Consider the following 14569-nt stretch of genomic DNA (forward strand, 5'->3'; position numbering starts at 1 on the left):
AATCTCCCACTCACCACCGGGCAGACCCATCCAGACTTCCTGGAGCCTGGCATGCCAGCCAGCTCCAGCCAATCACACGCCAGCACCCTCACAGCACACGTACAGCCATGTCTAGAAATGGCGCTTCGCTACTAGACACATACATGCTGCATACACCATCTCGCAGCATTCACTCTCACGAGTTCACACATACCAGACTCAAGCCTGTACACCCCACGCATCAGGAACTACCAGGGACACATACATTCCCCATGCATTCCTATGGGCGGGCAGGCCTAGCTCAGCACATGCACTCAGAGCGCGCACGCACTTTCCACTGGGACACAGTGAAAGTGCGCAGAATCCAAAAATCACCATCTCCAGGTCACCATTTCAAGCAAAAAGTCTAGGGGTGAACCTGCCCTAAGGGCCAAAGTCCAACAACTGAGAATCAATATCTTCCTCAGAGTCTGAATCTGAAGTAGCCTTCTTCTTTTGAAGCCACAGTAATAGATGTGCCTCCCTGTCTCTCAAGATTTTAGCTGAGAAGGTTCTGCAGTGCTTGCAGTCCTTAGGGACATGTTTAGGGTGGAGGCAGTACAAACAGTCCTTATGTGGATCCTCAGAATATAATCTAGGTTTTCCACAGGATCTGCAGGGCCTGAACAGCCTCTTTTTAGAGCTTTCAGGCATTGTAGGTAAAGTAAGTAACAAAGTACCTTAATCCAGTATAGAGAAGACTTTCAGTTGAAAAGGTGAAAAGTTCACAGAAACAAAAATGAGCAGAGCTCAGGGAGACTCCTTCTCACACGAAGGCGGTTGGAAATCTGAGGTATGATGGCTCTGCTGGGGAGTGTGATGACAGGGCTGGCAGCTGATTGGCTGAGTTTTGGTCCAAATAATGGGGAGGTTTGGCAACCAAATATTATGGTCCCCTATGGGACTATCTATGCAGTGTTTTACTCTATGATACTGCTATAGTCATTCTGTTACTGTGAGACTCCCACCATGACGACGGGGAAGATACAAGCATGTGAATCTATGAAAGATTCAATACTGGAGAATATTGAGATATTTGAAAATATTTTTATTATCAGTCTCTTCAAGTGCATCAATGAAATCATCAAATGCCTCTATCTAAGCAGTCCATCTATCGCCAATATTTTGCTTTGTGGCAGTATTGAACAGTGGTGGTGGTTTCAGGAAAGCAGCTGCGTTGTAGCCATTTATGGAAGTGGTTGATACTGAGGGTGAAGCTTTCTTCAGCTCCTGTGGCTGTTCATTTTGAACCTGTTTGTGTGAGCCATCTCTAAAGGCTTGGGACGTACTGGCCTCTGGATCATCCTTAATGATCTTCAGAAAGACGCCCTCGGTCTTTGACTCCATTTGAAAAGCAGTGTTTCACTATTACTAAGATTTCGGAGATTGTGTTGATTATCGCACACTTGTCAAACACAGCTCCTGTGCTTGGTCTGGGATGTGGTGCCTAGTTCTAAGGTAATACCATCTCACTTTACTCAGGTTCTGGCGGGTAATTAACTGATTTTTCGGAAGTATGACGTTACAACGCATGCTATTACAACGCATGCCTTTACGACGCAAGTTTTACAACGCAAGTCGTTACAACGACTTGCGTTGGGGGGCGCTGGATAGTGAATAGTTTAATTTACTATTCCAACTCCAGTCCCCGTGGATAGTAGGGAAGGTGTTGGAAACTATTCCCTATCCTAGAGCGCCCCCCTGCGCAAGTCGTTGTAAAAGTTGCGTTGTAATGGTTGCGTCGTAAAGGTACTTCGTTGTAACAGTTGCGTTGTAAAGGATGTTCCCCATTTTATCCTTAGGCGGCTCTTGTCATGCTCTTTGTCTTCACCACTTTCTAATTGTAACATTATCTTGGAATTCATGATTATCAATAGCTGCTCGTTGAAAACCTGGTTATATCTGCCTTCAGTATTAATGGTCCGGATTACGTACTACTGTATATCGCGTAGCAGCGCAGTATCTTTATGTACGGTCTGACCAGCAGGTTATCGGTCACCGATATGTATATTTCTTGCAATATTTTTGTTGATTTTAACTTCGCTACAGCAGCTGGAGTTGTGCTTTAACTGCACATGCGATAAGCATCAGTTCTGTACTTCGACTGCAACACATGTGGCACGCACGAGCAGTTTGTTGGACTACCACAAACTATCCGGGAAAGCATTGTCGATCTTTGGATTACTTATCCCCCCAACTCGTCACCAGTTGTAGCATCCTCCCCAGCCTGGGTACCCACCAATGACTATGCCACTTACAGAGCTTAGTATTACACATCTTTTATTCATCTGCGTGTAGCTGCAAACTCAACAAAACCAAACTTGATTGTATTCCACTCTAACACTTTCGTCACAGTTCTATGAAGGCCATCAAGAACCAAAAGGGTTCCATCATTTTTAACTCGCAGGACACTACAGTTGGGAGAGCATTGGTCAAGGGGCCACACAGATTTAGAGTTGGCCAATATGGAAAATAAGTCGTCCAGGGAGATTGGTTCAAACTTGAGCAATAGCCGGCCATATAAAGAAGAAGCTTTCCAGGATAGTTGGCAGCGCGCTGTGTGTGAGAAACTGGTCATAAGTCCTTTTGATTTTATACAAAAGTAAGTCAGAGATCCTCGCATAGGCTAGCCGAGGGAGTCAGATGGCGCTGGAGGACAAAAAGGAGTTAACCACCTCAAAAAGGTGAAGGAAATCATAATTAAGAGGCAATTCGGGTGTGCCGACTCCCAGTGGAGTAAAGAGCTCTCCTGAGGTGGTGCCATTCCTCAAATGTGGGAGGGTGGAGCTAATTGTACGCCATGTTCTGTGGGTACCGACTCTGTTTAAGAATACCACAAGGCGCAATGTTATCTTGAAGATTTGAGGGCAAGGCATATTTTGGGGGCGGCTGTTCAGAACAACGTAGATTTTTTTTTGTTGCTAATTTGATGCCACGTGATACCATACAATGCTTTCACCATATGCTAGCCTTTCAGTGAAAAGGTTACACAAAAAACAATGAAACATGTCTTGTTAAGAAGACACTAGCTAGAAATAGGCAGAGCTAGAGGTAGTCAAAGAAGAGGGAGATGTTTCGCTTTCCGAGGGGGCTCCTTGGATGGTGGGGGGCCTGGCCAATTGTCAACTTTGCCCATGCCTTAAAATGTCTCTGACTAGCTGCACTCAGAATGGTGAGATAACATTATGCTGAGGTCCCATTGGTGGTAGGAACAGCTGGTCGGCAGGAGACCATTTGTCCTCATGCACCCCAAAAGGCAGAATGTGGTGTCCTCCTTCCGGCAGGCAGGTAGTTGTAAGCCACAAAAGGAAAATAACTATTTAGTGCACATCACATGATTGAGTATGTCTTTTTATTTTTTCAACATTGTGACATGCCTTAACCTGTTGCCATCAGATACTAAAGAGAACTACAAGTTGTTCTGTCGGGGAACACAAACACATTTCTTTGATACATGTAAGGCAATGGCCGGCAAGATACAAGTCTAGTAAATGCTTTAAAAACTTTTTGGAAAATGGAACACAAAAGCGAAAGTTATTTCAATGCTTAATATTTACTCATTCATTTACTGGCTGTCAAATATAAACAGTTTAAATTTTCAAAAAGGTGACATGTAATTAAGGTGAAGTACGTGAACAAAGTGATATCAGTTGCAATGTGATATATTATATAAAGTGTACAAGTATTTCTTCCCCTGTTCCAGCCTCTTGGTCTGTCCCAGTTGTGTTCCTGCCCACCCCCTCTGTTGTTGTGCATCCATGTTGTATTTCCTAAAAAAGAAGAGAAACCGTGTGCGTCTTGGTATCTAGGTCCCTGACCTTGTGGGTGACTAGTGGTGGGTCTATCCGAGTCACTGTCTGACCCACTGCCGAACGAAGAGTCACAGAATGTGGCAAATATCCTTGGGCCTTGTCTGCCTCTGTTCGTGTAGTACCCTTGGCTTTCTTGCTGGTAATACTCTTCAGCTCAGTTGGGGCAGGTGACTTTTTTATCATAGGTACGGAAGTCTTTGCCTAATTTGTTGAGTTTCTTGTTGAGGGTGGTAGCGTTAAATTCACTGATCGCCTTCTCTGCATGTTCCAGTGCCTCTGTCGCATTGCTTAAAGCCCTGTCCTCCAAAATCTCCTGTTTTAAGTCTGATATTTCCTGTGCTAGTTTCTTGACGTATTCAAATGCAGTCTCTATCCCTAGGGCCATCCAGTGTCTGCTACAGTTGCTGGCTACAAAGCTAAAGCCCTACCTGAATTTCTGGATATCTATAAATATGGCAGGTTCATTCTTGACCTGTAGGCCCTTGGGAATGATATTTGATTGCAAATACTTAGTGAGCAAGTGAACATGTAATCTGGATCGTATTCACTTTAGGGCAGATTTATGTCGGACTTGCGCCACGTTTACGCCGCCGTTGCGTCACGCAACGGCGTGGAAACGTGGCGCATCCCTGCGACCTATTTACAACGTGACGCATCTAGGCAGATGCGTCACGTTGTAAAGCCCTGCGCCACATGAAACCTGCGTCAGGTTTCATGTGGGCGTTCTGTCGCAGGGTGGGCGTTCCCTCGTAGGAAAGCCCCGTAAAACTGACGCAGTGAAATCTACAAGATTTCACTGAGTCAGTTTTACGACACTGCTGGGTCAAATCCTTACGCCTGCTTGAAGCAGGCGTAAGGAGTGACGCACCACGTTATGTATGGGTGGCCTCTGTACATTGCAGGAGTTGCGTCGCACTTGCGACGCTACTCCAGCAATGTGCCGCCCGTACACCACAAGATGCGTCACGCCTCTGCCCTTCCTTGCACCATGGTGCCTCGCATTGTAAATGCGGCGCATCTGTGGTGCCGCAAGGAGGGAATTGCGTGACGCATCAGTTCTGGCGCATCCCTGCTGATTTGCAGAGATGCGCCAGAACTCATAAATCTGCCCCTTTATCTCCAACCTTTCTAGTTTGGCAAGTTTTTCGTTGAGGGTAGAGTCTATCGGTATCGAGCCTAGTCCTAGAATGTTAAACTCTCCTTGGTCTTGTATCAATGTATTGATATATTCTTCACTATAGGAAAGCCTGTCCCTTTCTGACTTAGCTCAAATATGAAAATCTGACAGGTCTGAGAATGACACAATCTTAGAAAATTAATGAAGTAAAATCGAATAAAATTAAAATTAAACCTTGCAGGTATCACCTGCGCAAGTGAACTATTACAGACAATGGGGTAACCCAGTAACCCTCAGAACCTGGGAATTATCAAAAAGAACTACAAGTGGTTCTGTCGGAGAACACAAACATGTTCCCCAACTACAAGTGGTTCTGTTCGGGAACACAAACCTGTTCCCCAACAGAAGCACTTGTAGTTCTTTTTGATAATTCCCAGGTTCTGAGGGTTACTGGGTTACCCCATGGACTGTAATAAACCATCAGATACCTTAAGAACCTTCAATCCAACAATACTCATTATACAACATCCTTATACTTACGTTTACAATTTACTTTTCTAAAATGGTACACAAGGCAGAGTCGCGAACTCCATCACTTACAGAACAGTGCACCAGAGTCATTCAGTTGTGAAAACTGTGCCAACACAAAAGGAACCCCCTCACCACAGCAACATACATCATACATACATACATATAAACATACATACAACAGAATCAATTCAATACAAATAGTCTAAAACATACCACAGTACATGCACAACATTGCAACCTAGCTGTCAGCCTGCCTAAGTAAGCTGCATATACAACAATGCACACAGGTAAGGCAGTGACCAAACAACCACCGGGCTCAGTGGAGAACAGCAAAGACCATCAGTACAATATATGTACACAAAACACAGTACAAACAACTTTAGCAGACTCACCATACGTTCACAATAACCAACACAAAGCATTAGTAATCGAGACATTTAACAAGTGTTGACTAACCAAAATTGCTGAAAGCCTCAGAATGTACAAAAAGGGCATCTAGATTAAGGAATCGGCTGGATGCCATTTTAAAGGTAGAAGGCAATATACTGATGTTTGTAATGTAACACAACTTAACACCTCCAACTCGAGGCATGACACTGACTCCCATCATTCTTGTGGGTATCTTCATCTGTCTCGAGGAGGGCTCATATCTCATCTTTCTGCAGCGTCCGGTAGTTCTTTCTTTAGGGTGACCAGGGGTCCTCGATTTGCTGGGGCAGTCCCAGTTTTGCAGTAGCTGCTACGGCAGATTTCACCAAATTTAGCACATGTCCCGGTTTTCAGAGAGGATTGACTAAAAACAGATAGAGGCACGTTTTGCGTGTTTCAAGTCAGGACTAGTAAGCAGCTTTTATCAGAAAGCAATTTAACATGCATAATACTGATCCAAAAGCTGCTTTTAATTTGTTTCGTTAGTGCCTCGTTATCCTTGTTTCTATGTTGATGAGCTTTGGCATGCAATCCATTCTTTGCCTCTTGGTTGATATAAAATTGTGGTCCTAATATTTTTTATGAAATTTCCTAGTTTATGTTTTTCAAAATCTGGTCATCCTATCTTTCTTGTGTTTACTCCAAAGTTCTAGCCCTGGGGCAGGCCTCACAGTGAAGTTTCGCCTTGGACCCTCACAGCACGACCCGCTTCCAGTTGCTCGATTCTCTCTTGCAAGTTCCGCGCTTGAACCAGGTGCCACCCAGACATCATCTCCACCTGCTTCTCCAGTTGCCACAACTGGTCGGCCTGCTTCTTCCTTGAGTTCTTAAAGGACGAGAGAAGGTTGCTGCAAACAATAAACACATTATAGTCTGGTCAGCCTTTCATGGAATCTTCCAGCGACTTGGATTGGGAGGCTGGCTCTGCCCTCATCTGAAAAACTTTGAGATAAAGCGCTCAAGTAGACCCCACATGTGCCCGATTACTCTCTCACCTTGGTCTTATGCCATTCAACACCTAACCTCTAGGTGTCGCTGCTGCACTGTTATTTGTTTCCTCCTTTATAACATCCTGCGCAATTCCATACCTAGACGTCTCTGCTATCTCCATAACCTTCTACCGCCATTCCATAACTAGCCTCTATGTGTCCCTGCTGTACTATAAAATGAGTTATTTACCTGCAACACCAGTTCTTCTCCGCGCTACCTGGCGAATAAACTGAAACTCTCTGGAGGCTCTAGACCATCACGAAATGCGGAAAATCTACTGCTTGAACCTCCCACTTTCAAGAAGGAAAGATCGATGGCCCAAACCTTTTCAGGCAGCGCAGTGAGAATCTGGAACTCACTTCCGCTTCAGCTCCGGACCACCGCCTCCTCCCAAGCCTTCAAAACTGACCTCAAAGTTCTCCTCCTTCAAAGACACTTCCAAATGTAATCCATGCCCTCTCTATTATCTGAAGGAAGCCCTTCAATTATTGAAAAATCTACTTTACATGACTATGGAAGTGTCTTCCCAGTGGTTTGAGAGTCTGCCATTTATTGCAGTATTATCCTTCTACCTGTGTTTGGGACTCTTGTGTAACATGCACCCGTCACTTTCTCTTGTAACACACTGTTTTCTAGCTCTTACTTTTGTTTGTTTTCGATACCTGCACAAGTGCCACCAGTGCCTACGTAACGTTTGTTCTTGTGCTTGAGTGTCCTCCATATATTGCAGTATTATACCTCTATGTTTATTTTGTACGCTTTTGTAACCTGCACACGTCACTTTTTCCTCCTGCAATGCACTGTTTGCTACCTCTTGTATTTTGTTGGCTCACGATTGTCACTTTTGTAATGCACCGTTTGCTACCTCTTGTATTTTGTTGGCTCACGATTGTCATTTTTGCTTCATTTAATGTAACGTTTGCTTTTGTATTTTGCTCACTTGTAATGTTCTCATGTATCAGTTCTGTTCCTATTGTGAAGCGCTCTGACACCTTCGCATAAATAAATAAATAAATTGGTACTTTTCATATATTCACACGTAACCCTCCTTCCTCTCCTGCCAGAGGCTACATTATTAGGTACTCTACTCACAAATTGCGCTGTGGAATACAAGCTATGGTGGCCTCTGGTTGGAGTAGGAGAGCTTAGAACTTCACCTCACTAGCTGAAGTTTGGACTGTTTCACATGAGGTGGCTGTGCTACTAAACAAACGCTGTCATTGAGGCCTATGGCCATTTGATTGTTTATTGCTATTTAAAATTTATAGGGAATCCCAGCCTGACAACGGGGAATGACGAAAGCATGTGGCTATACAAAAGATTCAAATGCTGGTCCTCTTTGTTGTGTTTTAGACACTTTCACACCTTGCCCCTAGGTGTCTCTGCTGCTCTGGTAGCTCCTCTCGCCTTGAGTTATTCTTATTTATCCTTATGTGAAATAATGAGTCATTAGGTGGCCTTCCTGTGCTCGTAATATTTCCGTACCCTCCCTTAGAATCTTATGTAAGGCCATGATACACAACTAGGTGTCACTGCAGGGCAGTGTGTGTGGCCTTTGAAAGCTCACACTGATAAAACAGTTACCACTTTATGGCTTAAAGCTAGAAACTAAAAAAAAATGTTTTGCAAAAGATAAAAACACACAATATATATTGGTACTATTGGGCCATGCACCAACTAAAGTACTGTTTGCAGACCTCTTCTTTGAACATATTTACTTTGTTTTTCGATTGGACAATAGTGGCCTCAGTTGGTGGTAGGTGCACGTGCTACAAACGGGTTATGTGCACATGGCTGCAGGTGATGATCGGCAGCATACATTTTTGGGGACCAGGTCTTATTTTTCATCATCAGACTTTGAGGCGCAGCAAGAGAGGGAAAGGCAGAAAATGGAGAAAGAAGGGAGAGCAAGACCAAACAAGCATTTGCAATGCAATAGGTCTCGCATTAGGAAAGTTTGAGCCATTGGTATTGTGAATTACATTTTTTTTATTTATGTGTTGGTTGTGAAAATAGCTATAGTAATAGCTAAAGTAATAGCTTTGTCATTTACAATGCCAATAGTTTTAACTTTCACAAATGTGACACCTATAGCATTTGTAATGCAATATGTGTTGTATTTTTACGAAAATCCAAGAACAGAAGTGAAATATTAACATTTTTTTGTGACATTTATAAGACAGACGTCATTGTTGTTCGAGTACTTTACGCTGGTGTTTGGATTCCTGTAAATCCCCAGTGTTGCAGGGTGCTTAAGAATTTTGTGATCACAGTGGTACTGTATTCCGGGCTACCTTTGATACTTGCACAAGTGCCACCTTGCCCATGTAACGCTTGTTCCTGAGCCTGTGTAGAGAGAAGAGCCAGTGTGGAAATCAGCATATTCAGGACAACGTCGGCAACCTAGCGGCCCATTTTACTATCCCTAATACAAACAAAGTTATCCTCCAAACAAAGTGATAGTCAGCAAACTTCTAATAAACAACACAGGTGGAAACAATCATTTTAAACATGCGGCGGAGTTAATCTAGAAACACATAACTGCAAGCTGAGCCAAGAAATAAAAGAAATACGTGACTCTCTGCAGTTATACTCTGCTCATTCACTATGTTTAGTACGTGAAAATGAGACCAAGCACAATGCAAAGGAAAAGTGATAATCACAACAATTGTAGAAAGCCCAAAATGCAGCGATTCCTGCCTAAATTAACAATAAATTATAACCTTAAACCTGATGATGCAGAACGCTCACAATCTCAATTCAAAATATAAATGATGAAAAGTCTTTGGTAGTGCGTCAGACACAAATGTTTAAATGCACCCTTTTGTTGAAAACAAAAGGAAAAAGAAAAATGAAACAATGCCCCATGCATAATTATTCACCATTTGCTGTTGTATTAAGGTGACTCCTGCTTATGCACAGAATACAACTCGAGTTTTCCAGGAGGCATCTGATGTTTCGTAATATGTAACTGCTAGTTCAGCTGCTCTGGGTGCTACATAACCAGGCGAGACAGAATAAGAATGAATGAGGGTCAAAGGTCGAATACGCTAAATTTTACCCCAAATTCTTTTCCTATATGCTAAAAGGCACGAATTTCAGGAAGGAGACCCCAGCATACCGCCGGCGGCCAGAGACCAGCCGCCCGCCTCCTAGGAGGCCACTACCCTGCATGCAGCAATCACACACAGGGCAGCGCGCCTTGCAAACACAACGACGACAAGCTGCAAAAGATAGCCTTGCTTGGATGTGCTGTCGATGATTTATTCATTCAACAGGCTTCGCTGCGCTCCAGTTCTCCATCTATTCACAGTCAGATACAGGCACGTTTTCTATAGCACAGTCAGCTTGCTGTTGCAGCTGGTTACAGCATGCCTGGCGGTGGTCCAGAGTCCCTAACTATGCGTGACGAATGCATTTACTGCGGTAATGCGGACACCAGCACTGCAATGCCTTGGCGTCACGCCTGATGCGTGACACTTGGCAGGGCTGCCGACGCCTTCGGGTAAAGTCCGCGCTATATAGAAATGCATAAATACATGAATAAATAAATACCGCCTTCGGGTAAAGTCCGCGCTATATAAAAATGCATAAATACATAAATAAATAAATACCGCCTCCGGGTAAAGTCTGCGCTATATAAAAATGCATAATTAAATAAATAAATAAATACCGCAAAACATCCTCGTTACTCTGCCGGCCTGCGACCAGGAAGTCAGGCAGGCCGGCGCGACAACAGGAAACAGGAAGTAGGAGGGCGGGAGCCTACCCCGCCTCCCACGGAAGAGCCGCGACTGGAGCCGTGTTTGGAGCACCGGAGCAGGCAGGAGCCTACCCTGCGCCCCGGTGCGAAGGAGGGAAGAAGAGTCCTGCTGCCGGGCCTTGCAGCTGAGGAGAGGAAGCCGGTGAGTGCGTTGCTGAGCGGCGGCCGGGGCGGGGCGGGGCGGGGGGGGAAGCATGTACGCGCGCGCGCGGGCGGGCGGGGGGGGAAGCATGTACGCGCGCGCGCGGGCGGGCGGGGGGAGGCGGCCTGTGTATGTGTGTGTATGCGTGCGTGCGTGTGTGTATGTGTCTTGGAGTGCGTGTGTGTGACTGTGGGGGAGGGGGTGTGTGTGTGTGAGCGAGTGAGTGTCTGTCTGCGATGTGTACGGCGCGGGACGCGACGTGCGAGTTCGCGCACACGAATCCAGGAGAGAAAAAGCTCGTGCACCCTCTGGTCCGTCATTCCCCCCAGAGTGATCGCTACTGGTCTCCAGCTGGATGCATCCTACGGATGCATTTCCAGCGAGACCCAAAAACTGCGAGAAAGGAGAAAGTTGGTATAAAAAAAAAAAAAAGACAGTAAGTGTATGGTGTTGGAACAAAGACACGTTAGGTGGACTCAAAACTATTCAGCCTCGTCTTTCATGAGCTAAAGATACAGGAGGCGTAGTGTGGAGGAAGAAAGAGGTGTGAGGTGGAATCAGGACCAGGCAGCCTCGGTATTCAAGAGATAAAGATACAGGAGGTGTAGTGTGGAGGAAGAAAGAGGCATGAGGTGGAATCAGGACCAGGCAGTCTTGGTATTCATGGGATAAAGAGACAGAAAGTGGGGATGGAGGAAGAAAGAGGTGAATTGAAGAAGATGCAGCCTTGATATTAGGTGACATCATCACTTGGCAGTAGGATGCTAAGTAAAGACTTGGAGCTGCACTCTTGTTTTAATGATGCACTTGTTTGTGCCAATTTTTGGGTCTGTGCCAGTTACTGGTGCCTGCCTTCAATTGGCCTCCATTACGAACCCTCTGTTATTTGTTGGGGAGATACATAGGCCGGACCTGACGATTCCAGCCAGTGTTTCACAGTGAATGAACAAAGATCATGAGTTAAACTCCCCACAATGGCGATTAACCTGACAATCCTACCAAGGTTCACCAATGCTGGAGGGTTTAACGCAGAATGTACCGCCTGCTGTAAGTATCTCTGGGAGGCCTGGGTGGGGGTGCGTGTGATGGATGCGGATCGAGGAATATGGAGGGTGCGCACCCTCTGGGGTAGCACTGTTTGCCCAGCCACAGTGTGCCTGGAGGGTTGGGTCCGGGCATTGCCTCTGCCCATAACCCTGTGTTTCTCCCACCCATGTGCTTTCCATGTACATATCAGAATTCGGTCACATGGGGCCAGAGCTTCGGGCAATGGCGACTGGCAGGAAACAGGGGTGGCGGAGCAGCGGGTTTTAAGAATACAAAATATAAAAGAAAACACCTTTTCATGGCCGCCATCTCTCCTCCGTCACTGATTCTCTTCCTGGCGAATCCAGGAAGCAGGAAGCACACAGGCTCCGCTAAGCTAATCACAACACTGCTGTCAGCAGCACTGTGATTGGTCTGAGTGGCGAGGTTCAGCGCTCAGATGGGGACTGGGGGCCTGTACATGTTCTCCACCCAGACTGTCTATTACAGCCCAGTGAAGAACATGCTAAGTGCGCATGACTGTTTGGCCAGCCCAAGACAGCAGGCCAAACTATCATGCACACTTATTGTGAATAAACCACTCCTCCTCCCTCTGACACCAGCCCCGCCCCAACCCAGCCTTGTAACTACGAAAAATAAAATGATAATAACGATGTTATTATCATTTAATTTTTTCCACGGTTCTGAGGGCAGTGGTGCGAAGCTCCTCCGCCTTAGCGCTGTGTCCCAAAACACTTCCCATCAGCACTTCAAACACTCAAATGCTTCCCGCTGAAGCTAGCGCTTCTGCTTCATGTAAAGCGCTGTGGGTCACTCAGAAGGACAGTGCTTTAAACAGACAGGTACTGTTGAGTATTGAGTACCTGCACTTGCATTATGTAAAGCTTGTGTAACATCATGCTCTTGTGTAGCTTGTACTACATGTGTAACTCCACAGCTGAATGTACTGTATCCCTCAGCGTGTAAAGCACTCTATAGCCCTCAGTTATGTCCCACCAAACAGCGGCGCGCACCGCCACTTGCATTCTCGTTTTATTCAACACTGCCCTCTGCAGACCGAATCGGAAACCTACGTGGTCCAACTTTAAACCCTACTCCTTAATCTGCGCAGTGTCGCCCCCTGCAATTCCGCGCTGACAATGCCTGCGGTAGGCGCTACAGAAATAACCCCCCACAAGCTCTTCTTCATGTCCCACCTGTATGCTCTGAAAAAATCCCTGGTAAGGTCGATAGACTGCCTTTTCTTAGCGCCGTCCTCTCTGGTCGACTTTTCAAGCGCTACCGACAGCATCTGGATTTGGGCATGCAGCTCGTTGCACCTGCAACATAAAACGGACAGATGGATTCAGGGTGCGTGTGTTATGCAGGATGGAGGCACGAAACCAGGGCACAAGTCTTAAAAATAGAAGTGGGGGGACTGACCTAGTTTGGCAGTATGCAAGTGACATCACGGCGCGCGACATCACAGAGCGTGACATCATGGCACGCGACATCAAGGCGCACGACATCACGGCACACAACATCACACATGGCATCACAGGAATTGACATCATAGAAAGTGGCATCACAAGCCACGACTTTACATGAAGTGGTGTCACAAGAAGTGACATCAGATCAAAAGGGTGAACAACCGTTACAACAAAACTATTACAACGCACTACCATTACAACGCGGTCATTACAACGCAAACCATTACAACGCATTGCACTGGGGGGCGCTCTAGGATAGGGAATACGTTTAATTTTCTATCCAACACCTTCCCTAGTGTCCACGGGGACTGGAGTTGGAATAGAAAATTATACTTACCACTATCCAGCACCTCTAAGCGCTATGCGTTGTAGAAAGGTTTGCGATGTAAAAACCGCGTTGTAAAGGCAGGCGTTGTAATAGCCTGCGTTGTAACGTCATACATCCGATCAAAAGCCCTCACATTTTTGTTTAGCAGGTCTATCGAGTACCTTTGAGCGCACTGCGAGGATAATAGCACAGTGAACTATGGAAGATGATATGTGACTTCTACACGTTGCAATCCCCCAGTTTTATGTAACACTTCCTGTACATTCATTTACAAACTTATATAATGTATTGTTCATGTAATATGCACATGTTGAGGTAAAGTGCTCTGACACCCAGCATTGGAATGAGTAGGGCTATACAAGAAAAAATAGTGGTACTTAATTTATTTCAACGCCTCCTCAGGGGAAGTAAGCTCTATATAAATGCAATTTGATTTGTGTAAATACTGGGAAAGACCAACACATCTGATATTCTTGCAGTGCATGCATATCTGATAAACAGAGACTGAACCAAGTGAAAAGCTCCCTTTCTAAAGTATGTGTGAAGTGCTAACAAGGTGTGAGCCTTTGTTTCACCTCCACTTCATTTGCATCAGATGTGAGGCTCCTGACTGTTCCCAGCCAAGGGACTCAAACAAAAGGAGGCCTGATGACCCCTCAAATTCAGCCTTTGCTATGGGCCCAGCAGGAGTCTTATATTAGAAAGCCCCGTCCCCGTCTGCACGTTGTTGCTTGTTGGAAAGAAACAACGTGCAGGCACTGCTGAACGTGTCCCGGTGTTTGGAAATAACACTGGGACGAGTTTAGCACATTATTCAGTGGTGCCTTGACACTGATCTGAGTGCAAAAAACCGATGGATTTAGGCCCAGTTCTGTGTACTGGGGTGAATGTATGACATTGTTCTGCATTCTGTCCATCAACTG

General features: G+C 45.5%; 1 protein-coding gene across 9 annotated transcripts in view; it reads right to left on the reverse strand.

Annotated features, from left to right (window-relative positions):
- Positions 1-14569, reverse strand: part of LOC144798327 (nuclear receptor subfamily 2 group F member 6-like) — a 768088-nt gene that overhangs the window by 446512 nt on the left and 307007 nt on the right. For 8 of the 9 annotated variants that reach the window (XM_078669149.1, XM_078669144.1, XM_078669143.1 and 5 more), the window contains one exon: positions 13046-13168. In XM_078669149.1, the coding sequence (XP_078525275.1) occupies positions 13046-13168 (123 nt within the window). Of the gene's footprint in view, positions 1-3351; positions 6756-13045; positions 13169-14569 lie in introns of those variants that run through there. The other variant, XM_078669150.1, reaches the window with a different exon arrangement.

This window comes from Lissotriton helveticus, chromosome 12, assembly GCF_964261635.1.
Source record: "Lissotriton helveticus chromosome 12, aLisHel1.1, whole genome shotgun sequence".
Classification (NCBI taxonomy): domain Eukaryota; kingdom Metazoa; phylum Chordata; class Amphibia; order Caudata; family Salamandridae; genus Lissotriton; species Lissotriton helveticus.